The sequence below is a fragment of the Streptopelia decaocto genome (genome assembly GCF_964273445.1).
Source record: "Streptopelia decaocto genome assembly, chromosome: 17".
Taxonomy (NCBI): domain Eukaryota; kingdom Metazoa; phylum Chordata; class Aves; order Columbiformes; family Columbidae; genus Streptopelia; species Streptopelia decaocto.
Window position 1 is genome coordinate 9,846,270 of NC_138672.1, and position 27,498 is coordinate 9,873,767.

The 27,498-nt window shown below is 42.4% G+C and overlaps 1 protein-coding gene across 2 annotated transcripts; it reads left to right on the top strand.

Moving 5' to 3' along the window:
- Positions 1-849: 849 nt before the first annotated feature.
- On the top strand, positions 850-27,336 carry QSOX2 (quiescin sulfhydryl oxidase 2). 2 transcript variants are annotated; one of them, XM_082067674.1, is made up of 12 exons: positions 850-1,093; positions 4,056-4,156; positions 4,925-4,973; positions 6,915-7,023; positions 7,220-7,310; positions 8,641-8,786; positions 9,300-9,443; positions 11,620-11,749; positions 13,998-14,120; positions 16,224-16,374; positions 20,751-20,939; positions 23,506-27,336. In XM_082067674.1, the coding sequence occupies exons 1-12, from the start codon at positions 862-864 to the stop codon at positions 24,054-24,056; spliced, it is 2,016 nt and encodes a 671-aa protein (XP_081923800.1). In that variant the 5' UTR covers positions 850-861; the 3' UTR covers positions 24,057-27,336. The 2 variants fall into 2 exon arrangements, with proteins under 2 accessions (XP_081923800.1, XP_081923801.1); XM_082067675.1 differs by having other exon boundaries at positions 6,918-7,023.
- The last annotated feature ends 162 nt before the right edge of the window (positions 27,337-27,498 follow it).

Consider the following 27,498-nt stretch of genomic DNA (forward strand, 5'->3'; position numbering starts at 1 on the left):
TTTTAAGCTCCTTTGAAGTCGTCCTCTAGGGACATTTTCTCTGCTGGTTTTCTGCCTCTGTTAATGTAATGGAAAATCTTGAGCTGTTATTTATAAATGAAATGTGACTTTCATGCTGTGGCTACAGCTTAAAAAGGTTCTAAAATCCATTACTAGTGCATGACCAATCTGAATTAAAAGGGGAGCGTTTCCAACACGCTCTTCAGCGCTCCATGCCCGACGTGCAGCCTTTCAGCACATCTTCGGCTTTGAGGAGAAATGGCTCTTTCCTGTCAAGTGGTGTGCTTTGGGATGAAACAGTCCCCGATTGAAAGGTCATGTCATCTTAATCTCATCTCAGTGAAAAGATTTGTGGAGTTGAAACTTCTGTTTTATAGCAAATTGCCTCTTCAAAGCAGCCATCAAGCTATTGCTACTGTTTCAACCTTGTTTTACTTTTTTTCCTTACTCCCGGGTGGGAAACACAGCAGCAAAGGGTTTATTTGTGGTGCGTCCCTGTCGCCAAGATTTGGAAATATATAGGCGATGAAGAGGGAAGGATGGAGTGGGGAGGGGAGGATGGCAGACATAGTGGCAGGTGGTTTTTGGGGGCAGGTGGTTCGTGGGGGGCAGCTGACAACTGGTGTGTCCCCACTAGGGGCAAGGCCACGGCGCAGGGGTTGAACTGGAGAACAGCGGGCAACAGTGGCCAGGCTGCCAAAGCTCGGGGCCGCCAAGGGGGAAGGAACCGAAGGGGGCCGGGTCCCGTTGGCTGCCCGGGCCCGGCGGGGCCGCCCGCCGCTAGGCCGCGTTGCCAAGGCCGGCGCGTTGCTATGGCGCGGCCCCGCCCCGCCCCTCGCCGCGCGCCGCTGGCGTCCCAACATGGCGGCGGCGGGCGGTGCGGCGCTGCCGGTGTTGACCCTGCTGCTGGCGGCGGCGGCGGCGCGGCTGTACCGGCCGGGGGAGGACCCGCTGACCGTGCTGGCGGCCGGCTCGGTGCGCCAGGCGCTGCTCAACTCCTCGGCCGCCTGGGTGGTGCAGTTCTACAGCTCGTCCTGCGGCCACTGCATCGCCTTCGCCCCCACCTGGCGGGCGCTGGCGGGGGACGTCAAAGGTGAGGCGCCGGGGGAGCCCCGGAGCCCCGCAGCGCGGGGGCGAGCAGCGCCGCCGCCCGGCTTCCACAGCCCCGCCCGGCGGGAGGCCGGGCTGCCCTGGGCCTGACCCGCAGCCCCCGCGGCCTCTCCCCGGCCGGCGGTCCCGGCGCTGGGCCGCAGCGCTGCCCGTGGGGCGCGGGGCTGCAGCGGGGCCTCGTCTCGCTGTGTCACCCGTGGGCTCCGGCCGTGGTTTGCGCGAGTGTCGCCCCTCTGCTCGCCGTGGTGGGGGGCACAGCCCTGGCCGCGCTGCCGGGGCGGCACACGGGACCGGGCCGGGCCGGGGGGATGGCAGCAAGGCTCCAAATTAAAGGTTTCTTAGGAATTCAGGGGTTAAACAAACACCTCTCCATGCAGGCGGGGATCCCGCTGCCGATTCACAGCAGCATCTCTGTGTGCAGCGCAGCGCCGGGGCACGGGAGGGGTGTTCAGACTGTAAACTCTTCGAGGCAAGATCTTTATCTCCTGAACGGTGTGTAAAGAGACTCACATAGGGTAGAGGCTAAAGGAAAAATAAATATTGTGGTGTTGGAGAGGCCGTGCGTGTGTTTGGTTCCTATCTTGCAAGTTCAATATAGGATGAATGGACTAGAAGGGAAAAGGAACTCAGTGAAATAGTACAAAAAACAGGCTGAGAGTCAGATTTCCACGTTTGTCGATTAGTGACTTTAAAAGAAATGGTGCTTTCCACAGTTTATACTGAGGGAGACTTGCATCACTGTGTCTTAGTCTGCTCGGGTTTTTTGGCAGGTGCTGGAGTGTTTTACTCTATTTGTAGATTTAAGGTAAGGAAACAAACAGGCCCCTCAGGTATCGGTTACATTCAGTAGCTCTGGTAGGGAGAAGACCTGAGATCAAATTGATAGCAAATGTTATGCTTAATATAGTGATGTTCAAAGCTTTTAAACTACTCTTAGTTTAGTGTTCCACCCAAGAGACATTTCCAGGATGGAGACAGCAGCTCTGCTGCATTTGCATGGTTTGAGTTTGAGAGGGAGTGAAGAGCTCTGACTTTTCTCTGGCAGCCTTGTATGTGTTAACATTTAATATGAAAATGTAGGTGCAGTATTAGGTTTCTTTGCACACAGGGTTTGTGCAAAGAAAGTATCTTCGTCATACGCTGTGATTGGTGTGTTGCTGTTCTGTAGCATTTCTGAAGTGGGAGATTTGACCAACCATTTGTCCAATATACTCGTGTCATTCGTTGGAACTTGCTTAGCATAAACAGAAACAGTGTTGGTTAACGTATCACTCATCTACCCATTTCATATCGTTTGTGTTAGTGTTTCAGAAATACTAATACTATTTAAAATGCTACTAATGCTATTTAAAATTAATCAGCATTTAGAGAGAAACAGCCCAGGCTACAGTGCTGCTGTAAACTTACACAACCCCAACTGTGCACTCCAGCAATTTTTGCATCCTTTCGAAAGGAAAAAGCTCCTTTTGAAGCACAAACAAATGCTTGGCAGCTCACATCCCAGCTGGTGCTCTTTAACCCAAGTATTTTGCCGGAGCTGGGTGTGCATTGTTGTGCACAGGCTATTTGCATGAGGTTCATGGGGCTTCTATTCATTGCGTGAGGAGGATGGAGACAGGTGGAAAAAGGAGGAGGAGTGGAGAAAGTTGAATGAGATAGATACCCAGAAGCCAAACTTTTTTTTTTTTTTTTAATTTTGCATTTGATTTGATGGAATAGACTGTTGTATCTTTTGTGCTCCTGTGAATATGTGCCCATCTGCTCCTCATGCTTGGAGTTGCTCCTGGTGCCTGTTCAGCTGTTGGCACATTCAGCACAACTGAAATTCTCCCTCTGCTGCCCCATCCTCCTCCAAACACAACCAAAGGTCAAGCTAAATTTCAGAAGCAGCCAGGCGTGCAACTGTCAAACAGATCTTGAACTTGATGAAGCTTTCATGCTCTTTGCTATAAAAGCAAGTTTGATTTTAGTGCCTTTTAGATTTTATTGATACTTGGGAATTGCGGTGTACATTCAAACTCTGCCCACAGCTGTTTCAATTTAGCTTAGCTTTAAAAAGTAACTGTCTAAGGAGTCTTTTGGAGTGGTTCTTGCTTAAAGTGATTGTTGCAGTAGAACATGGCTCAAAAAGATAAGTTCCTAGCAAATGAGAAGGAAAAAGCTATAAATGAGTTGAAAGCTTTTACTGAAGTTATATAAGCATATTTATAGAAATACTTGAACTCTTGTGGTTATTGCTATGAAACGCTTGTAAAGGAAACTTACAGTGATGTTCAAACTCAACTGTTTAGCACTCTGGTTAAAAATCAGGTATTTTTTGAGGTCTGTCAAATGTATTCCTGAACAGCACTAAAAGATAAGGACAGATTTCAGTAGACAATATAGGAGCCTTGTGTTGCGTGAGAGAATCGTAAGTTGGGTAAATAGTGAGTCCTTGTTAGAACACCTGTAGCACAAAATGCATCAAATTTATGGTTTTGTAATTGACAACCACGTGGATGAGTAATGGTTGGATTAATTTTATTCAGTTATATACATTCTGCGTGCTTTATTTTATGAGTTTAGCTATTGGGAAAGGCCAGGGAATGCAATCCGGTGTCTTGGAAGTGTTGGGTTGGCCCCTGCTTCATCTTCCTGGGTTCAATAAAATGTCTTCGGCCCTGGAGGTGCTACGTTGTGTGTTGGGATTATTCTTGTTTAGGTGTATTGAAAATACTGATGCAGCCAAGAAAAACAAGGGGGTTTTAGTTACTTTAAAAATCACTAGATTGTATTACGCTTGAGGATAGGAATGGATAGCAAACGAGAATCGACCAAGGACTTGATTTTTATGCCATTGGAATCTATTGGAGCTCTGGGGTTGATTTCCATGGGAAGCAGGTTAATCCATCAGCTGGGATCCATGATTGCATCTGCTGACAGTTAAATGATATCTTTGTTTTCAGACTGGGAATCTGCAATTCGTGTTGGTGTGCTGGATTGCGGGGAAGAGGAGAACTATGAGACGTGCAAAGAATATGGGATTCACTATTACCCAACTTTTCGGGTAAGTGGCACAGTATATCACCTCAGGTGAATCTCAGTATCTACCATGGTTCATCTTCAGGTCTAAGTGCAGTTTTTAACGTCTCTGTCTTTGTCAGTCTGTATAATCACATTATTAACCGTGAGTGTAAGCAGAATGTGATGGATGGAGGGGATTGAATAAACTCTGTGTGTGTTGTGACAGGAGAGGGAACAGGAGATGTTTCACTGTAGAATTTGTGGTATTCTACCCTGATAGAACAATATATATATTTTTTTTTAATCCTTCAAGTTTTGGGTGTAAATTGGAATGCACTCTTTATTAGACACTGTTTTTTTTTCTCTTTAACTTTTTATAGCAGAAGGCTCCATTATATATCCTGTTTAACCACTGGAGGGAGTTAAGAAAATGTGAATAATGTTTAAAGTATATACAGAGTTGGTAGTACAGGTTTGGTAATCAGTTAATTCCTGTTTGTGTTAGTGTTTGCAGTAATGCATCAATATACAGTATTGAATTATGCATTGTGGTATTTTTCCTCTAAAAGCTGGCTTTATTGTATATTGGAGTTTTGACGGGTGCCTGTGAGCTACCGTCATATGGTTGAGAGCAAGTCTTTGGAACTCGTGGGCTAAGAGGGAAAACTTCTGACCAGATAGATAAACATGTTTTGTAATTGGAGCTGTAAAAAGTCAAAACTCTTGAAAGCCACTTTGGTTTCCAAACTGAGCTTTTCTCTGATACAGTGAGTTATTTTCAAAGCAATAATACTTTTTTTCTCCCACATAGTACTTCAAAGCATTTACAAAGCAGTTTACTACTGGAGAAAATTACAAAGGTAAGAACATTGTATTGTAAGAAGTCCCCAAAGCAGTTATCCGGTCAGCCAGGAATATGTCACACAATAAGCAAAATCCCTTTGCCTGTCAATTAGTTTCGACAGAGATGGGCATTAAATAGCTCTTTAGGACATGATACTACAAGTGCTGTGCGAAAATGGAATGTCAGGCAGAATTGTAAACAGGCAAAGCATTTGTTCAAGAACTCAGGGCTCACATTCCTCATTTTTTTGAAGTGTAGTTCTTAATTTTCAGAAATGGCTAGATTTTTTTTTCCACCAGACACCTCATGAGCATGAGATCAAATTTACTCAATCTTGACTTTGGGGCTTTTTGATCTGTCAGCCACTTTCCAGGCGTCCTGAGCCCTATTCACATGTTGACTAACTGAAAACAGGCTTATCCTGTGTGTCTGACAGGATCACAGCTTGAGGTGGTTTGTCTGGGGACAAAAGTAATGTTGTCTTTTCCAATGGATTACCACTGAAAAGGCCAGAGGTCAGAAGAGAGACCACCTGCTGCACCATTAACCCTTCATGGAGAAGCAGACCGTAGTTGTACCTGTTACTTTTTGGTATTTGTGAGAGTTTCTGCTTTTTAATTCATTTTTTTTAGAGCATATAAAATATTCTCACACTTGAGTTATTTCCACATGTTGGTACATGGCTTTGTTCGATAAGAATGATACACCTTTGCAGTTTTTAATGCACGATGATTATCCGTATTTCAAAAAAGGTACTGAAGTTGCCCACGCTGAGCATTGTGAAAGTGGGCACAGGTTTAGAATGAAGCATTGTTTGAGGAGAAAATCAGCAAGGCAGGCAGATGGTTAGATTTGGAGAAGTCTTGAGGTTTTGTTAATTTTGGGGTGGGATGACAGCTTTTGAAATTATCATCTCAACAGAACCACAGAATCCCAGAATGCCAGGGGTTGGAAGGGACCACAAAAGCTCATCCAGTGCAATCCCCCCATGGAGCAGGAACACCCAGCTGAGGTTACACAGGAAGGTGTCCAGGCGGGTTGGAATGTCTGCACAGAAGGAGACTCCACAACCCCCCTGGGCAGCCTGGGCCAGGCTCTGCCACCCTCACTGGGAAGAAGTTTCTTCTCAAATTTAAGTGGAATCTCTTGTGTTCCAGTTTGAACCCATTACCCCTTGTCCTATCATTGGTTGTCACCGAGAAGAGCCTGGCTCCATCCTCCTGACACTCACCCTTTAGATATCTGTAAACATTAATGAGGTCACCCCTCAGTCTCCTCTTCTCCAGCTCCAGAGCCCCAGCTCCCTCAGCCTTTCCTCACACGGGAGATGCTCCACTCCCTCCATCATCTTTGTTGCCCTTCGCTGGACTCTCTCCAGCAGTTCCCTGTCCTGCTGGAAATGAGGGGCCACGACTGGACACAATATTCCAGATGTGGTCTCCCCAGGGCAGAGCAGAGGGGCAGGAGAACCTCTCTGACCTACTGACCACCCCCTTCTAACCCACCCCAGGTCCCATTGGCTTCCTGGCCACAAGGGCCCAGTGCTGGCTCATGGTCACCCTGCTGTCCCCAGGACCCCCAGGTCCCTTTCCCCTACGCTGCTCTCTAATAGCTCATTCCCCAACTTATACAGGAACCTGGGGTTGTTCCTGCGCAGATACAAGACTCTACACTTGCCCTTGTTATATTTCATTAAATGTTTCCCTGCCCAGCTCTCCAGCCTGTCCAGGTCTCTGGATGGCAGCACAGCCTCTGGCGTGTCAGCCAACACTGAAATGAAATCCAACAGCTAAATCCTTAGTCCCTGTTCTTCAGCCAAATAGTGTTCTGTTTTTCAAGTCCAAATTTAAAACAAAAACCCAACACAGAAAACTGTGAAAATATATGAAAACCTGCATGTGAGTAATTTCCCCCCAGTTTTCTGTAGTGTTGGTGCTTTATTGTAACCTGTACTCAGCAGGAGCAGATCGAGAGCTGCAAACTGTTCGTCAGATGATGATTGACTTCTTACAGAACCATTCCCGAGAGCTGAGGCCGCCTGCTTGTCCGCCTCTGGATCCAGTTTCGTAAGTTCCTTGTTTAAAGTACGGCTGGTCTATGCTTACTATATTCATTAACGAAAATGTAGAGGGTCCTGTTAAAGATGAAGTAAGATTTATTCTTATCATCACTTCTGCTGTGAGATTGTAAGAGGAAATGCCATGAATAGCAGTGGGTGTATTTCATTCTACCTGTGCTAAAGAGCTTTTCTTTTCTGCCCAGGCCCAGCGATATCACTTCTCTCTTTGACAAGAGCAGCCAGCGTTACACTGCAGTCGTGTTTGAAAGTAACAACTCCTACGTTGGTCGAGAGGTAACGTATGACTTGTGAAATTCTAATTCTCTAGTTTTCCATGTATACGCTTTAGGAAATTACATTCTAAATGTGGAAGCCTTTGGTTTTTTGCTTCTCCCACCCCCCCAATAAAATATTTAATTTGGCATAATTTCACCACCTAACGAGCCTGCTGTTAGCTTAGGCAACTGTTACTTTTCTCTTCCTGCCAAGATCTAGGATAAGGAAAGAAAATAAATTGCATAATTATCTAGACGTAATCTGCGTAGAAACATCCAATGTCTGTGAAATGTTTCTAATTAGATTTGATGCTGAGATGTCCCAGTTGCAGACGTGGAGGAGGGTTTGCTGCCAAAAGCGAGAATGACTTTGAGAAGCAGCTGCTTCCAGACAGCAGCTTTCTGGAAGCTGCTGCATTGATACAAGTGGGCATTACTGAAAAGAGGAAAGGTGATGATTATACAGTTCTTCGGCATTTTATCGCACTCACTTTGCTTTTATAACCTGCTGTTATAGGGAAAGAATGAGTGTCATCTGATTAGCAGAAATCAGTCTGCTTTCAGAAGAAAAAATATTTGCTAACGTTATGTAGTATTTTAGCTTTGTAGAATAGTTTCGTGAAATAGAAAGTAACATTGTTTTCAAGTGTACAGTATAAGACAATATGGAAGACAATAGAAGTCATACCAGCTGAAGAAAGGAAGGCCACATGTTTATCACTGGTGAAGGGAAGGGTCTCTTAAATTACAAGAAGTTTGGAAGTGAGGAAAATGTAGCAAATTTAGTATTCGCCTGCAAGGGAAAAGTTCAGTGGAAAACTGTGAAACTGACGACAGGAAAAAGGCATAGAAGAGGCAGAGAGGAGTAGAAGTAAAAGAATGCCAAGCAGAAATGTAAGAATGGTGAGAAACATGGCAGGTTTGGTAGGTAAGAATGGAACATTTGAAATGGTGGCACAGGAACATCGGCTAACAAACGGGGGTGAGGTGTGGGGCCATTAGAGTGGCAAAAAGAGTGGGATCCTGAAGGATTTAGGAAGGGAAGGAAGGAGTATTTAAGCATTTTTAAAGGGCAAATTTGCATTCCTTATATTTGAATCACCATATTCGTAGGTGCAACTTTGGCTCTAAGTGGCAAAGAACTTTAATAGTTGAGGCACCCTGATGTTACCGCCCTCTGCTGCCTCCTCCAGCCTTCGCTGAAGGTCACACTTTGCAAAGGTGCCCCCTCTCAGCTGCTTAATGATCCCCATAAAGGATGGTGCACTTCACCTCTTTATGTGTCTTATCCTACAAGATCAGATATTCCTCGCACAATGTGTAATGCATCTCATGTTTTCATTATCCAGGTTATCTTAGACTTGATCCAATATGAAAACATTGTTGTAAAGAGAGCGTTGAATTTCGATAAGGCTTTTCTGGAGAAACTGGGTGTTACCTCGATCCCTTCGTGCTATCTGATACATCCAAATGGGTCCCATGGATTAATTAACATGTAAGTAGTTATCTGTCTGAGGAATATGGGGAGGTTCACTTAAACTATAGAAACAGTTAACATAGATTCCTTCCATACGAAGCGTGGGAAGTAGATGATTTGAAGTAGTGTTTCTGACTGGAAATAAAAGCTCTAGGCCGATGTTTGTTGTTTGGAGTTTGATATGTGGAGAGCAATGAGCTGGTTGTTCTTAATGAACCATTTAATATTGTTTCCTGTATTTTTTAATAAGAGACCTAATACCCAGGTTCCAGTATAAGTTGGGGAATGACCTATTAGAGAGCAGCGTAGGGGAAAGGGACCTGGGGGTCCTGGGTGCAGCAGGATGACCATGAGCCAGCACTGGGCCCTTGTGGCCAGGAACAGTATTTTATGTCACTTTGCATCAAAACGTAACATACCAGAACTGTAAAACATAAACCAAAGTGAATATCTTATTTTATAAATGTTTGCTTTGGATATTCACTTAGCGTGAGATAAAAAGTAATCTTTACTTTGTCCGTTTATATGCAGTTTGAAGCCTCTACGATCTTTCTTTTCTTCGTATTTAAAGTCACTGCCAGGTGTAAGAAAAAAACTCCTTTTGCCACTTCAGCTCCCTGTGCAAGAAAACAAAGAGGAGAGTACAGAAATCAAGGTGTGGAAGGAGTTCGATAAGTAAGTGATACCCTCGATTTTCAGATCAATGCTTGCTTATTAAAATTTGTATGCATTTTTTTCTTACCACATCCGAAGCTGTGCTGTAATTTATTATAAAATCCTAGTGCAGTTCAAGGTTTTACTTCATTCCATTCCAGGTGATGCACCTTGAGTTGAACAGGTTGGTCGCTACTGACTGATCTGCATTCTCCTGCTGAGTAAAATTGAAGGTGTTCATGCTAAATTACGGCATTGAAACAGAAAACAGGGTGTTCAGATGTTGCTTCAACTTCATCCATTTCTCAGTGTATTTGGGTCACACTTTGAATTAGTTTGATTCCAGTATCAAGTTACAACTTCCTTTAAAATTGTGAGCAGTGTTTCAAACAATTCAGAGGTGAAATTCTTTACGGCTGTCAGTGTTGGGGTTTTGGCAGCAAACATCTGCACTGCTATGGAAGGAAACCTTTCCTCCTAAAGTACTGTTAGATACTCGTCTTGAAAATACCAAGGACTTATCGCCCCTTACCTGAAGTATATAGATCACTGATTTGAATTGTTGGAAACCTTGAGCAAGTAATCGGTGTCCCTGAAAAAATAAATAGTAAAATAAGCTATAACATTTCTGTAGAAAACAAGAATTCTCTGTGTGTATAATAGTGAAGCAGCACCCACCAAAAAGTGCTTGTCAAATGCAAGTATAATAGAAAACACTAAAATCACTGTAAAAGATGTTTATCATACCAAATCCATAAGGTTTATCTTCACCCTCTTTCTCTCTTTGTCTGCTTAAGACAAGGATGCGAAGGCTTTGCAGGGAGATAATCCCTCAGCATCTTTAGATGGAAAAGATGTAGGACTGAGTGCTTTCATTTTGTACTTATTTTCCTTCCATGGACACTATTAGTGTCATCTTTCCATGACTATTATAGAATCTTTTATATTAAACCTCATGTTGTCAAAACAACTTAGTTAAATTGAGCTGTTTTCCAGCAAGACAAAGTCTTGTTGATGTGAATCTTCAGTCCAAGTATCTTCTAAAGATGATCCAGTGGGAGAACCTCATGCATTCACGTGGATGTCTCTATTTAAGAAACCTGAAGCAAAATTTTGCTGGTTGGTTTTAAATTTAAGTGAGTACATTATTAATTAAGAAGATAAGTTCAGAATAAGTCTGTGGGTTTGCGTCATTAGGAATACAGTTTATTCTGCATTTTAATGTGTTTTTCCTGCATGTTATTTAGGAGATGGGGCCAGCCAGTTTCTTAAATGATTGTTCTTTTAATTCTATCTGTTGTTAGAAATAGTAGTGCTGCTGAACTCTTACAAGAAGTCTTTGACTCTGTTAACTATATGAACTTCTGTTTGTTCCGTTACATTGCTTGGTATCGTGCTGTCTAAGATTTGGACTGGGAAAGCATTGAAAGGGTGTTTCACTTGGTGCATTAGTACTTTGTAAAGTGGTTTTTGTTGTTATGAAGATACCCAGTTGTGTGGAGGAACTCTTAAAATATTTGAATTGCTTTAGATGTTTTACTTGTACCTATCATAAGGTGCTTAATTCTGTCTTAAGAGTTGGCGTGATTAAAATTGGCTGTTAAACTTCTATACAAAGAACCTCCAGTACAACTGCTGCATTTGGGAGAGGATTTCTAGATACGGTCCTTTCCAGCACTGGCCTTTTTCAGCCCTGTTTGCACTCCTGCTCTGTGTATCATCTACTTTTGTTCAACCAAAGTCTCCCTTTTTTCATAGCGTGTCATTTTGCTATTTGTGGTCAATCCTGAAGAGAAGCTATAATTTCTTTACACGAGCTCTTTCCGTGCTGCCAGTGTCAGGGTTATAATTTCGTTACAAGGTGAAGCTGGCCGGGAGGCAACAACTTTAGTCAAATCTAGAAGAAATGATTGTGTGTGGTTATGCTTCATTTGTCTAAGCTCCGAACAGAATGACATAGAATTACTCTTTTAAGAGAGCGGAGTGAAACTCATTGAACTTGACATTCACCATCCTAAGCACCCGGAGGAACCGCTGTGTCCGCCCATGCTGGTGTAGGATGTCCTGCAATCACTGCGGAGCGGCAAATGTGGAGGCTCTAATGACACCCACTATAGATCAATTTTACCTTCATGACTGGTGAGAAAATGAGCGGAAGAAACCTGCCACTTTCTAAGGTTATATATGTGTGTTCCAGGTCCAAGCTGTACATGGCCGACCTTGAGTCGGGATTGCATTACCTGCTCCGGGTAGAGCTCGCTGCGCACAAGGCACTTGAGGGAGCTGAGCTAAAGACCTTCAAGGATTTTGTTACCATCTCTGCCAAGGTATACACTCATAGCCTTTGATTATTTGTAAGAATAAAGTGACTCAAACATAAAATTTATTATGTGACATAAGTCTCTCAAAATGTCTTTCAGAATGTTTAAATATATGCTTCCCCACTAGCTTAAAAAATAGTGTTGGGGGTTTCTTTAAATGTCGCTTTTGAGTGATTGTGAGCCCTTCTGACGTGCTTGTAGGGTTGAAATGCATTTTAATTTAATCTTAGGGGCCTCAAAATTAAATAAAGCTTAAATAGGCTGCAGCATATTGGGCAAACACTGTAAATATAGTCCATTTATCAGATTTTCAGGATAAGTAGCTATTGTAACTGAGGGGGATTAAAAAACCTTTGTTTTTCATTCTTGACTTTTGGATTTTGTTAGTGCATACTTGACAAATGGTGTTTTATTTAGAGAGATTAGTCACTTCTGTCTAAATTTTTAACATAATTGAGGTATTGAATTTAACTGAGTATTTTAAAATAAGTGAGGTGTTTAATATAATTGAGTATTCAAAAAATAAAGATGCTTACATGTAACATTTAGGTGAAGGGACAGTATGTGTAATATGACTTGAAAACAGTTGAAATAATTTAAAATGTCAGCCTACTGAAATGACCAATGTCTCTTTATATTTACTTCCTGAGCAGCTCTCACTTTGTTTTATTTTAAAGAAAATGAATCAATATGTGTTTAAGGGAATAATAGGACCTATATGAACTATTTCCAAGTATCTGGATTTATCTGAAAATCAGACAGACAGTGTCTTGCCCCCCCGTGGCCATCGGAGGTCAGAAATCTCCAGCTGGCCTCATTTCTTTAAGAAAGTGCACTGGTAATCTTTCCATCATATTATCCCTGAGCCATCCCTGCTCTCCCCGTGGCTCCTGGCCAGCTGATGCCATTTTTCCCTGGCTGTCGTGTGGTGTGGGGAACACTCGCTTCCCATCGCGTGCTCGGCTCCAGACACCGCGGGACACCGGGGGACTCCTGTCCTGGCTCTGTGGCTGTTATTGTACTTCTCAGTCCTGATTCTCAGGGGTTTCCAGCAGGAAACTTTTCATACTCCTGTGCGACAGCATTTATGGTGATGATAAAGTCACAGAGGTCTCTGGTTCCCAACGTGGGGAGTTTTTATTGTTGTGGATTTAGTTTTTTTGGCAATTGATGCCGGAATCCGTTGTTTTATGAATCCATGATGAGACTGATATCTACCCCAGATACTACTGTATTTTAGATAGCAATGCGCGATATTCTGGGGCTCCCACTGGAGTAAATGCAATCCCAGTGTGCCCTCAGTAGTTCAGAGGAGTGCTGCTTTTTTTAGACTATTTAAGAGTCCTCTTTGAACACAAACAATGCACAGCGTTCCTTATGTTAGATACAATTAGCAAAGGGGAGCTCCTGCCCATTAGATTTGCATGGTATCAAGTGAGTGGTCTATGAATTAGAGATCTTATTGACAGCTGGATGACGGCTGCAGAGTGACTGGGGTATGTATAGCATGTTCTGTCATAAATGTAGCCAATACAGGGACTTCATTTCCCCATGTGTTGAAATACTGTTCCCTCTGGAAGGGCACTTAGATGATGGTACATGTACTCTACTTAATTCTATAGTAGTTACAACCATCACTAAAGCAAGATAGCATTTCTAGTGTAAAATAACAGCATTACCTCTGATTTACAGTTCCTCACCTTCATCTGCCAGACTGACTTCAAGTTGCAAGTTAAGGAAGTCATTATTTCCAAACCGCTCTGGAAATCACTGTTACACATATGAAAAGGAAAATACTCCTCTAGATAAGCAGCATAACCTACATGTACAGAAATCTGTACAAATATTTTGTAAGAACTAATTTTTGTGATTAATCTTCTAAGAGCGAGAAGGATTTCAGCCTCTCTGATTCAGTTCAGTCTTATGCTCCATTCTGAGCTAAATACTGAGCTGAATTAACTTAGTGCAAAATTCTATGTAATCTGTCAAAAGTTGTTCTGTAGCATTTCTGCTGTTGAGTAGCTTCATTTTACTGGTCAACATTTTGTGCATGCAACTCATTAAGTTTTGTAAGCAAAAGTTAGCGTGAGATTGCTTTTTACTGAAAGCAGAACAAGTAATTAATTTGCTCATAACAACAGAAAATCTGAAGCGTTTTAAAGACAGGAAGAACACATTTAGATAAAGATAAAAGTGTCTTGCTGCTAATGAGATTTGTGCTTTAAAATAAGAGTATTTTCTTCTTTTTTCGCAGCTTTTTCCTGGCCGTCAGCCCGTGGTAAAGTTGTTAGAGACCTTGCAAGAGTGGCTGGTGAGCCTTCCATTAGACAAAATCCCTTATGATGCTATCCTGGATCTGGTCAACAACAAAATGCGGGTAAGCTGTTACTAGTTGCCACCATAAAATACAGCATTAGGAAAGGATAAGATTCTATATAAATCTAAGACATCACTTACTGATGGTCCCTCAGTCATAATGGAGTTATAAGAAGGTTAAAATGAAAACAAAATGAAGTCATTACCAGAAAAAAAGAAATCCACATGAAGGAATTGAAATGAGAGAATTGAAATACACAATCCTGTCTCAGTTTTATAATGAGCGAGCAAGCGCTAACATGTACGTGTTCCTGAACGTCAGCTTCCAATGATGCAAGATTGCCAGCAGATATTTTGGTGTCGCCATTGCGTGCTGTGCCCACTACCAGTGGGATTCTCCTCAAGGGTAGAGTTTAAGTGATGGGAAATTCACCCACTTGGACGGGCATTATTCCTGAAGAGTTTCCACAAATACTCTTTTAATTTCCTGGCATAGGAAAGGCCTTGCTGGGTATCCCATCTCACTGTGGTAATTCAAAACCTTCTGATACAGGCCTCCCGCTGGACTCTGCCCCACTGGCCACAACTCTCTGGCTTCTTCCCTTCAGCCAGTTCGCAGTCCACCTCACTACCCGCTCATCCAGACCGCACTCCCCCAGTTTAGCTGTAAGGATGCTGTGGGAGGTTTCTAACTCCTCCTGCTTATTCCCCATGCTGCACACGTTGGTGTGCAGGCATTTCAGAGAGCGAGCCGAGCACACTGATTTCACCCCAGGAGTATGGGAGGCCTCCCAGCCTCCATGAACTCTAGAGTGATGCCTTACTGATGCAAGCCCAGCCACAACCCCATCCCCTTTCGAGTCTAGTTTAAAGCTCTCCAAATGAGCCCTGCTAATTCCTGTCCCAGCATCCTTTTGCCCCTGTGAGATAAACCTTTCCCACGTATCACTGTTTGGACAGGTGTCTTGTAAAACCAGCCGTTACCAAAGAACCCAAAGCCCTGCCTGTAGCACCAGGCCTGGAGCCAGTTGTTTACAGACTGAATTTTTCTATTCCCTCCCATATCATCACCCAAAACTGGAAGGAGGGAAGAGAAAATCTCTTGAGCCCCAGACTCTTTTACCATCCGTCCCAAGGCCTTGAAATCTTTTTTCATTCCCGTCAGATTGCGGGATGCAGCTTCCTCCCCACCTGTCTGGAAGATCAGCAGTGGGTAGGAGTCCGTTGGGGTGCACCAGGTTGGGGAGCATCCTGGTGATGTCCCCGGTCCGGGCTCCAGGTAGACTGCACACTTCGCTACAATGAGGGTCAGCTCTGCAGATTGGGCCCTCTGTCCCTCTCAGAAGCGAATTGCCTACTACAATTACCCTTCTTTCTTTCTTATCTGAGGTGGTCTTGAGGCGTGGGGTCAACTGCTTCTTTCTATGTGACCTCGTAGGTGGGCCTTGCACCACATCCTCACCTACCTCCTCTTCAAGATCCAGGGCCTCAAACCTATTACAGAGGGGCATCTGGGGAAGTTCGGCCCACGATCCCGAACTGGAACTCGCTTCCAACCCTCGTCATCTTTTCTGTCTCCTACCTCTGCCCGACAGCGGCAGGGCAGGGGCTGCCTCAGGTCTTCTCCCTCTGCCCGACAGGGCAAGGGGTTCATCACCTTTTGGGGGGTAACCCCTGGAGCCTCTCTGAGTGGCACGCCAGGGAGTTACTCCACCAGCCGATTTCCTTTTCACACTCCCTGATGGTCCTCAGCGACTCAATCTTGCACTGGATTTTAGGTATAATGGATAAGTAGTAGTTTTGTCTTAAGAAGGAATAATAATGGGTTCTACGTCTTAGCCTGTTTGGAATTCACCACTGTTAGTCATGTAGATCCTGCTGAGCAATACGGAATTTTTAATGTGCCCAGGGAATCTGTGGGATTTGTGTGTATTGTGTTCATACTGTGCTTAAAATAATCTTTACAAGTTAAGCTACTCAGTGTATTGTCAGACTAATTAGACATTTGTAATGTGCATTTTTAGTAGGTTTGACATCACTGACTGTATGTTGTATACCGTGGATCACATCAGTTCTGAGGCAGGATCTGCTGTGGCTGCTCTGATGTTCAATAGTGAATTTAGGTCTTGGAGCTGCATATATCCTAAATATTTTTCTTTCCTAGATTTCTGGGATATTCCTGACTAAGAAAGTCCAGTGGGTGGGATGCCAGGGCAGCAGACCAGAGCTGAGGGGTTACACCTGTTCCCTTTGGAAGCTGTTTCACACCCTGACCGTCCAAGCTGCGCTGCGACCAAAAGCTTTGATGAATACAGGTGAGCAGCACTTAGGCGATTCACTCGAAGGATGAGACGAATACGTGCAGCAGTTCTGCTATGCAGTAGAAAAAGTAACAGATAAGAGCAAATTTTTTTGTGTGTACATGCTCAGTTAATACATTGGTGGAGGTTTTCGAGGCTTTGAGGGTTGTGCCAGCAGAGGTCAGAGCTTTGCTGCGGCAGAAGGCTGGGAAAGCAAGGCTGGCAGCTTGTCCTTGCTTCCAAATGTGCTAAATAAGGTGTGCAGCCCTAAAGATGTGAGCAATAAAGCAGAAAAAGGAGAGAATTTCTAAGACATTTTGAAGTACCTGAAAAGGGATGAAGATAGCTCAGGTTCCCTGAGCTTGTACTGTTAGTTTAATTTGAGAAGACTGAGATTTAGCTGTACAGTTTAGTAGCTATAAAAGCCGTGCAACCATTAGCCGATCCTCTAATTTCATTTCTTAAATACCAACTGTTATGACTGTGTTTTTTTTCAGCTGAATGTACCTAGTGTCCATTAATCTGTGCTTATTTTCAGACTTGCAGCATCTTGTGAAGCAGAGTGTTAATATTCGGGTGATGATTGCTGTTTAAGAAACATCCTGGATATATAATCTATTTCCCTTACACAATGGAAATAGAATTACTAATACTAAAATATTGACCTTCATATGTTTTTATTCATGCCAGGACAGTGCTTTGTTTGGTTATAGTGCTATTTAGTTTTCATTTAAAGCCTTTTAAATGCCTTTTCCAAGGAATATAAGAGTGCTAGATGGACTGTTAATAAGTCAAAAAACTCAGAAATGTGCAGTTTGTTGGTTACTGATTAAAAAAAAAAACTATTTCAAGTTATGGATCCATACATTTGTCCAGCATTACTTGCAATCACAGTGACAATCTCTCAGTTCTTCATATTGAATCTCCTGCAGAATAGGGATTTTTTTTTTTTTGATAGCCAATCATCAGGTTGTTGATTTTTGTTTCTCTCTTTGTTTTGTTGTATTTTGGTTGTAATTCATGGGATGGTAGGTTGAATCCCTTTAATTTAGTGCTGTGATCTGCCTGGTGAGTTTGGGGTTTTTTTTGTACTGGATGATATATTAACCATTCAACAGGATCATGCAAAAGTTAAATTTCCCCTTTTGTCCCAACTGCCAGAAGTGTTCTAATTAAATGTTAAAATGTTCTTGATATTTAGCTATACAAAATCGCACCTTTAATTGCTCCCGTGTTTCAAGCGTAAGCTCTAGTCAGCCTGAAGTTAAAAATACATTGTAGAACCTGAGAACTCTTTGGCACACTTAACCATCGATTTAAATCGGGGCAGAAATGTGATGATCACTTCTTATGGTGAAAGAATTGGGTCAGTCTGAGACTGTCGGATTATGTCTTGGGAGGTTTTCCTCTCCTTATTGCTTGTTTAAATCCCATCTACTAAAAAGCATGATGTACTCCCTAATCCTGCCCACCACAGGTAGGGTTTTATGGTTCTTGTCCACTTTAAAGATTAGGGTTACCCTGAATTGCAGTAGTTTGGGAGGCAAGAGAAAAGGAGGATTACACGATGATACATGGCAGATGTTAATAGAAGATTCATCTCTGGGCTGATAAAAGAAAAACAAACAAAATGAGCCATTTTGCAATTGTTTGTTTTCTTTCGAAAGCAGCTGTATTTTTCTTGATGGTTTCCTCTGATCGCAGGCCCGGCAGGCAGCGCCAACTCGCTGTGGCTGTCTGGAGAGAATGTGCTTATTGGTTTATATTTGACATGATTTCTTGTTGAACGGCATAACGTGAACCTGCAGCGGGATCAGCACGAGGGAGTCCAAAGGAACTGAACAGAACTGCTCCCATCAGAGGGCGTATAAAATCATTTTAGCGATCTAGCCCTGAGCACGCTTAATTACATGAAATGTGTTTTTAGGTAATCGGATCTGTTGACGTGAGACAGGCTGTGCTGCCATCCAGAGACCTGGACAGGAAAAAATTTAATGAAATATAACAAGAGAAAGTGTAGAGTCTTGTATCTGTGCAGGAACAACCCCAGGTTCCTGTATAAGTTGGGGAATGAGCTATTAGAGAGCAGCGTAGGGGAAAGGGACCTGGGGGTCCTGGGGACAGCAGGGTGACCATGAGCCAGCACTGGGCCCTTGTGGCCAGGAAGCCAATGGGACCTGGGGTGGGTTAGAAGGGGGTGGTCAGTAGGTCAGAGAGGTTCTCCTGCCCCTCTGCTCTGCCCTGGGGAGACCACACCTGGAATCTTGTGTCCAGTTGTGGCCCCTCAGTTCCAGCAGGACAGGGAACTGCTGGAGAGAGTCCAGCACAGCCACCAAGATGCTGCAGGGAGTGGAGCATCTCCCGTGTGAGGAAAGGCTGAGGGAGCTGGGGCTCTGGAGCTGGACAAGAGGAGACTGAGGGGTGACCTCATTAATGTTTACAGATATATAAAGGGTGAGTGTCAGGAGGATGGAGCCAGGCTCTTCTTGGTGACAAGCAATGGTAGGACAAGGGTGACAGAACACTGGCCCAGGCTGCCCAGGGGGTTGTGGAGTCTCCTTCTCTGCAGACATTCCAACCCGCCTGGACACCTTCCTGTGTAACCTCAGCTGGGTGTTCCTGCTCCATGGGGGGATTGCACTGGATGAGCTTTGGGGTCCCTTCCAATCCCTGACATTCTGTGATAAAAAAATTATCTGGCTTCTTTTTAATCTGTTCCTGAATGTGAAAGACCTCCCTGCAAAATGAATTTTCAAGGCCGTAACATTACACAAGAGAACAAATATAATTAAATTTGCGTATGGATCTCTGTTCCTCCATGAAGAGGTTATTTGCTGGTAGTTACTTTTGCTGCGATGTTGTTGTTTTTCTCTGAATACGAATCTTGCTACACATGGCAAAACTGCGTTGCCTGAAATTCGCTTCAACTTTCTAAAATTATTTTTCAGCCTTTCTTTTAATACTGTAATTTAATCTGCTTTAATCTCATAGCTTTTATTTATACATGCCTATTCAATCACAGATATTGAATGTCTGAGTAGAGATTGTTTGCTTTTTATGATTTCTTTTTGGCTTTAAAGACACTTTTTTTTGCTTCCACGCTTAACAATATAATGTCATTGTTGTAAATAAAGGTGTTGATGACAGTCTTCATGCATTTCTTATCTATGTAACAGATAAGTACTCTGATCGTTTTGAATAGGTTTTGTTGAGGAATTTTTTTCCCTAAAAAGCAATGCACGTATGGAGGGTGTATGTGCTACCAAACTGTTTATTTGCTACCAGAACAGGACAGTGAGCAAAGCACCATAACTCTTCACTACAGAACCTCCAAAACCTGCACTGTAAATTACTCAGGGTAGAGGTGGTTCAACTGCAGGGGTCGGTAATTTGATCAATCTGCTTCATAAAGTGCGTTTCGTTTGACAAATGTGTGTTTGTGGTAACGTATAGTACACTTGTAAGTACATTTTGGCATAATTTACTAGGTCAATTAAGCATGAATCAGAAAATCCCTGAGACAGAGATGAAACCATTAGGATTTTAACAAATTATATCAGGTTTTCAAGCCACTTTCAGACATAGGGACTACCTGCTGTCACAATAAAAGCCCAGGACAGAGTTCTCAATCTATAGAGACCTTAGCTTACTTCTGAATAAAATAATTATGTTTTTGAATTATCTTTAGTATAAAAGTGTAGATGTTATAGAAAGAGCAACATATTTGTATGCATTCTAGGAGGAATTCCTGAGTTACTCTTGCAAGTTCCAGTGTCGCTAAGTAGCTACTATGTGGTGCATTCAGCGCCTGCCAAAAAAGCCACGGCGTTAATAACTGTAATGAGATTCTGGTGTTGGGTAATACCTCCAAGTTACGGAGTAACAAACTATCGCTCACCTAACAGTCTTTGAAACCTTTTGTGTTGAAATAATTCCATCCTAGTCGTGTGTGATATCCCAGATAACCTTTAAAAACATCATGTTTTGGAATGTGCTGTTTGAGATGACATTAAACTCTGCATTAGAAACCAAGTTATTTGGCAGTGAATAAATACGTCTCACCTGAACTACTTGGTGACACTATTAAATATGTATTTTGTTGGGGAGGGGTATTTCTTCTAAGAGCCATGCGAAGCTTTTGATCCCTCTAATATCTTTGTACCTTGCTGAGGTGGAGGTTCTGTGTGATGGCATGTGTGTTGTGGATATATTGAAATTATAAAAACAGCTGATTTCTTATATCTAAATGGAGGTATAAATTTGCTTGGAACAAGAGGCAGCGATATTCCCTTTCCTTTTCCCATGGTTCACTTATATATATGTTAAAGTGCATCTGTTGAAGCTCCGTTTGTCCGGATGGTGCTAAATGCGTCTGTTGTATGTCTGCCCAGGTCTCGAGGACAACCCCCAAATAGTCCTTCAGATCATGCGCAGATACATTCAGCACTTTTTTGGGTGCAAGGCGTGCGCTCAGCATTTTGAAGAGATGGCGAAAGAGTCCATGGATTCTGTGAAAAGCCTGGACAAGGCTGTTCTGTGGCTCTGGGAGAAACACAACGTGGTGAACAACCGGCTGGCAGGTACGGAAAACCTGGCTTAGGAAAAGCCACTGAAGGTGCCTGGAAGACAATGGCACAGTTTATACAACGTGGTTTATGTTTGAACGGAGAGAGGTGCAAATCAGGCTCTCTAACAGGAGTTTAAAACAGCAGTAACTGTTGGTCCAGCTTGATATTCCTTTATTAAATACTAAATATTAAATACTGGCTTCAACAGACTGGTGGACAAGAAAGGGTACTTGAGTATGGAGCAAAACTAGAACATCCCCATCAACTATAACCCTAAAGAGCAACATTCTGACCTGTGTATGAGTGAGAAATACACACTTGAGACACACCATCCTCCAGTAACATCGTTATCTTTTGTGATATATAACGAAAACCCATCATTCTCAAATATACCATTTCTTCTGAGATTTCACCTGTTGCTTGATGAGAGGTTCTTTCTGTAGTACCAATCAAAGCCATTTCAGAAAGGAGCAATACAGTTCACCTACTTATCAGCAGATTAAAAAAAATAATTAAATTTATTTCTGTAACAGTCTAAATAGATGTTAAAACCTGTCTTTGTTGTTTTTTCTGGCAAGATGCTGTACAGAAAATGATGATAATTGAACAGGAGGCTTTCTCAGGATAAAAGAGCCTAAACTATTAGCAGATCAGCAACTGAATAACATAAAATTACAGTATGAAGAAAATCTGTTCCCCGGCTAGATTGCTATGTTTTCAGTTAGACTAAAAGTGCTGTTAAAATACTGGTTGTATTTAATCCGTTCTGTTATGGGGATATCAAGTAACTAAAGCACTAAAGAAAATTGGTTTCTCTTTGCACTTAATCCCTGTCTGCTGTTATGGATCTGTGTAATGTAGCATTGCTTACAATTTAAATATGCTATATTGTATTTATATTACGGTTATGCTGAATTCCCAAGATTTATGAAGTATTAAATACTGTTGTGAGTATAAACAGTTTTATCTCCTTTCTCCAAGGAGAAAATAAGTAAATGATGAGGTGTTCAACACAAACATCCTCTGCTGTTTGTTGGTAGCGCCGGGGTGAACGCAGCCAGAGCCCGTCCTGGCGACTCGCAGCCGCTGAGCAGTGCAGCAATGTGCTTATTTACAACATTAACTTATTGGAAACCTCACATGGATATTGATTTAGATGATGCAACGGCCAGCTAAAATACCCTTTTAGGAAGAAGTAGAAACATACTGGAATAAATAATAATGTTAAATTAGGCTTTTTAAGTTTGCTAAAATTTCTCTTTGGGACAGTGACTTATTTTAAGCCTTAAAAGCTGCGTCTGTATTTCTGGTAATATATTTCGCTTCCAATGAGAAATGATGTTGGGCTGGGCGATGAAAACACGTTGGCGCAGCCTTCGGGTGCGTGTCAGAGATCGTTGTATATGGCTCTGCCCCGTTCAATCCTTTCCTGTTGCGTTAGATTGTACAGAATGTATAGCATTCTTCTCTTTGGCAGGAAAGCATCAAGTACAGCAAGTTTGCTGTTTGTAATCTTACCATAAGGTGTTTTGTTTCTACAAATTGGTTAGCGAGGGATCGTTCTTTAAGATATCTGAAATGCAAACTTGCTCTCTTACTTATAAATATCAAGGAGAGGGATATTTTTAAGCATCCTTTGAATCCCTAAACAATATTTTGCTCAAAATCACGGGGAAGTTTCCTGCCTTTAAAAAGGATTTAAAAAATGAAGAAGAATCTATATTTATTTCTGGATTATTTTAAGCTTCACTGTACTAATAACAAACAGCTAAACAAATGAGCTTTTTTACCAGGTAGAGATTTTGGTGGTCAAAGTTGTCTCCATCCACATTTTAAGATGTTATTTTTTAGAGCAAAGTTCAACACTAATAGTGTTCAGCTCTTTGCCATCCAGGCAGAAAAGTGGCAGGAGCCACGAGCAACCGAAATGTTAACATTTGGTCTAATTCAAGACAGCGTTATATATTGAAATGCTGAAAAGCAAGCTGAAAAATACATCTTAAACATGAGAACAGTTTTTAAAATACTGAAAATAGTTTGCCGTAGTAACAAGGCAAGCTATGAAGAAGCAAGCTCAGGATGGAGTGGTTTAAAATACAGAAGAATGAAAGTATCTACAAGTCTTTGGCCTTGAAAGAGCTCAGTGCAAACCGGGCTTCGGGATTAGAGAGCACTGAGTGCAAAAGAGCAGTTTGGAACCGCAATTCAAATTAACCCCTGAAAGGCCCAGATGGTCGTGTTTTCATGCCTTCTGAAAACACAGCAATTGTAGTATCTTGTCGTATTAGAATTTGAATGCTACAGTGTTTACTGAGGGAAATAATTTAAGATTTAGTGTTTGTATTTTGAAAGAGGAAGCAATATTTCAGAATATAATTGATGCATCCATAAGGAAACGTCAATTTCCAAATTTGGTTGTGATTGTCTTCAGTTTAATACAAACATTCTTGTGCTGTGGACTTGTTTTACCAGTCTCACTGTTTATGAATGGGAAATACCATCTGTGGTTCCCTGTGAAGAGTCGATGATTCAGCTTTCCTAGTTTGTTCACTTGTGATTGTTTTTTCCTCCCATTTAGGTGATTTGAGCGAAGATCCAAAATTTCCCAAAGTTCAGTGGCCAACTCCAGACATTTGTCCTGCATGTCATGAAGAAATTAAAGGATTGCATAGCTGGAATGAAGCCCAAGTTCTACAGTTCCTGAAGTATCATTACAACAGCGAAAATATTCTATATAAATACACCGAAAGCCAGACTGACCCCAGTGAAACTGAGCAGGGAGATCCAAGGGAGGTGAAAGACAAAAGCCTACTGAAGAATCCGAGTGGAAACAGAGAAAATAAGATCCAGGATAAAGAAAACGTAGCTGATTCGGAATCAAAGGTGTTGGATAAGCTCATAGCAAATCACGGACCCGCCAAAGAGAGCGGTAAAAGCGCGGGGGGGTCCGCTGGCCTCAAGGAGACGAAGCAGGCGGTGTCGATCCTGGGGATCGGCTTCTCCAACATCGACATGAGTCTGTGTGTCATACTGTACGTGGCATCATCCTTGTTTTTAATGATCATGTACTTTTTTTTCCGAATGAGATCTAAACGGTGGAAAGTGAAGTATTACCGCTCATCTGTATAGAAGTTTAAATCGGAAACAGAGTTTTCGTTGTGGCTGTTCAGTACCAGATACAGCTTTAATATTTATGATCAGGGATTTTATACAGTATTCCTTGTTTAAAACCCCTTTCTGCCCAAGTCGTTTCACAAGTGTTCTAGCTTGATACGCGGAGCTGCCTGTAAGAACCCTCATCTCTAGCACCATAAATGTCACTGAAGTAAGCATGACGTTTGTCAGTTAAGATTTTTCCATGACTTACCACCTACATCCGTTACTCATTTTCAGAGTAAACGTTACATTATGCAATCGACTGTGCCTGGTTTTAGAAGGAAATTGGATATTGGTTTGTGTACTTCAAGTGGTTTTTTAATCTATCCAGAGCTGATTTACCTGCCGGAGTACTGAACAGAAATGCTGTTACCTTGGCTGCTTCATTTGGAGAAGCAAGAATTCCTTTTTCTTTTTTTCAGGAAACAAGAGTCCTATTCTGATGAATTCTAAACCTACATGACTTTCTCAAATAGTATTTACACTGCATATTTAAAGTAGGAAGCATTATACCTTCAGATAAATCTTCCATTCTCCCCTGCGTTCCAGCTGAGGAGTGTGTGTCTCTGCTAGGATGAGAGATTTAGACGGTTTGTATTCAATAAGCAGCGCGGTTGCGATTGCTAATGCTGGCATCTATTTTAACGGAGTTTGATGTAAGTGAGGACAGACTCGGACTCTACTGGATGTGTTGTTGGAGCATTAGATAACTCACCTCACTCATTTAGGAACCAGAAAAGTAGCTGAGTAATGACTGCGTTATCCAGATGGAAGCCAATTCTGTTGAGCTCCAGTAAAGGGAAACACTTTTTAGTGAAGAAGCCTGAGATTTGCATCAGTGTACCAGAACAAATTCACACACCTGGAAGTACTAAGTATCTGGTGATGTTGGATAACTTTGTCACTATATCATCATTGTCCTTCCTGTGAGGTGGCATAAACACTTCACGGGGCATTCCCAGCTGGGAGCTCACGGAGCATCCCCTGGCTGTGCAGTATTGAGGAGAACAGCCCATTCCTCTTGCTGGCGCTTCTCTGTTTGGGTCAGAAGGGTTTGACTAACGGCTCCGTCCTGGGACGTGGCAGCGCCTGGGAATGCGGCGCTTGGCGTTGCGGGTCCGTCTGGGCTCCTGGTTGGCAGCAATTAGAAGAAACCATGAACGCGGTTATAAAATTACCATTGGGAATAGTTCCTTTCTGACCCTGGCTGGGGGAGATCATTCACGTCCTGGATAGTGAAGTTTATAATCCTATCCAATGTAATTGAGCATGTTCTAGTTATCCATTACCTAATCTTTAGTTAATCCTAATAGGTTTTGGCCTCAATGTTTTCTTGTGGCGGTGAGTTCTACAGATTAATTATGTTATATAAAAAGGCTTTTCCTTTCAATTCTACATTTGCAACCTTTAATTTAATTGAGTGTTCCCTAGCTCTTCTGTTACGCGAGAAGGAATAAATAGTCTCTGGCCAATTCATTGTATTTATACTGTTAGTGTGTCCTCCTCTTATTTCCATCCTAAGTTCTAGCATTCAAAGTTTAAAGCCCAGCAACAAGAATGTTCTGAAAGCACAAAAACTCAACGGGGATATTTTTTCATAATCAAATCTGGTTTGTTCACAAAACTGAACGTTTCCGACATAAGTTTCAGCAGCTTCCAATTGGAATAACAACATTGAGCTTCAAAGATTTACTGTCCTTTTTTCCTTAAGTTCATCAAAATAACATATGTATAAAGTAAGAACCTTTGGTGGTTATTGTAAATGTGTGTCATTCACGTGACACCGTGAGGCTGATGTAGGTAGAGGCTCATTATCTGGGGGGTTTTAAGGCATCTTTGCTGGTAATTGTGTGCGGTTGCTCCAGTGTGAGCAACATGACTCCTGCTCTCTCTGTCTTCATTTTCTTTAGGAATTTGTCAGAGTCCCCACAATTCCCTTTACAGCACCTGGGCTTGAATATGAGAACAATTTGTAAGTAACTACAATGGGTGGTGGAAGGTCCAGGCTGGGTCATTGGTGCCACTTTGCACTGGTTCCAGTGAGGGGTCCCAGGAGGAGCTTAGTTAGGAAAGGCCGGAGATTCCAAATTTAGCTTTGAAAATCGGACATTTTTAGGTGACCTGACTCATTCTGGTTATTTTCATCTGTGTATGAAAATTTTGAAGGTTTGTACGGATGATTTTGCCGTTCCAACAGCAGCAAATGTGGCTCTGGAATACGGCATTTGTTTTGCTACACACCATTAACTTTCACGGTACTGTGACCCTGCTGGAAATGTGACAAAATGAGCCAATCTCAAGCCTCCAGTGCTCTGGGTTTGCTTCCTAAGAGTGTAAAAGCGTAAAATGGGGATGTTGCTGATCCGCGTTGGTGCTCTGACTCCGTTGCCGGTTACCTGGCCGAGGCTTTCACTCCAATTGCGAGCAGTGACCTCATCTGGAAAACTTCTCTTGACTTTGAATTCAGTTGTATAAATCTTCATTTATTTGTTCTTATTTTCTGTCTTTATAATGACGAACTACATCCTTTCATGTACCCTGACGTGAAGATGTGTCTGCAGGGCAATGTGTGGCTGCTTTGCTGCGGCACGTTGGTGGCGGGTGAGCTACAAGAAGGTGTTTCCTTTTAAAATTGCCTCAAACCACCATCTCCTCAGCCCTGGAGGTTTTATTTGTGTCTCGTGTTGTACCACAGGAGTCTCTGCGATGCCACTTGCATTTGTGGCTCGTACCACGCTGGTGACCATCATTGCCGAGGAGGATTTCTTGGCCCTTTGTAATTCACGGAGCCTTCTTTGCTCTTCAGATGCTTTCAAAGAAGAAATATTAAACCTGCATAGAAGATGACAAGAGTACTGTGGAATGTGCCGGGACAGAAAGAAAACTGCAAAGTGCTAAAGCAACTTAATGAAGTTATTCTTGAGAATGCTTGATTTTTGGTTTCCAGCAATGTATCTGTCCTGCTATTCCTGCTCAGAGCCGGATGGGACCTCCCGTCGTAGCAGGAGGTCTGAGGTGTCTCCTCTGGGTCTGTACGTTGCATATGAGGTGTTGAAAACAGTCAGTGTAACAGTTCAGTAATTTAAATGTTTTATTTATTTTCATTCAGTAACTTGACATTTTCAAGTATGTTCTGTTTTGTTTGGGTTTTTTTACTCAGTCTCATACCTCTCTAGGAAGGAAAAGTGACCGTTTTGTACTAAACTGTAAGCTAATGTGCTTGTTTAAAATAAATTGCAAACATTTGGGCAAAGTGCTGTGGTTTGGCTTTTTACCTGTATTTTCAAGTTCTTTTTAGCTAAGCTGTATTGCAAGGATGGCTCCTGGACGTCCCTTTCAAGGGGGTCATTTTATGTGGGTACTTAATTTTGAAAAGTACCTGAACAGGTAAACTTTTACTCCAGTTCTTTCCCTG

Coding starts and splice junctions, on each gene's coding strand:
- QSOX2 (XM_082067674.1), top strand. CDS start 862: ATGGCGGCGGCGGGCGGTGCGGCGCTGCCGGTGTTGACCCTGCTGCTG. Junction 7,024..7,219: donor CCGCCTCTGGATCCAGTTTC/GTAAGTTCCTTG, acceptor TTTTCTGCCCAG/GCCCAGCGATATCACTTCTC. Junction 20,940..23,505: donor GGTGAACAACCGGCTGGCAG/GTACGGAAAACC, acceptor CCTCCCATTTAG/GTGATTTGAGCGAAGATCCA.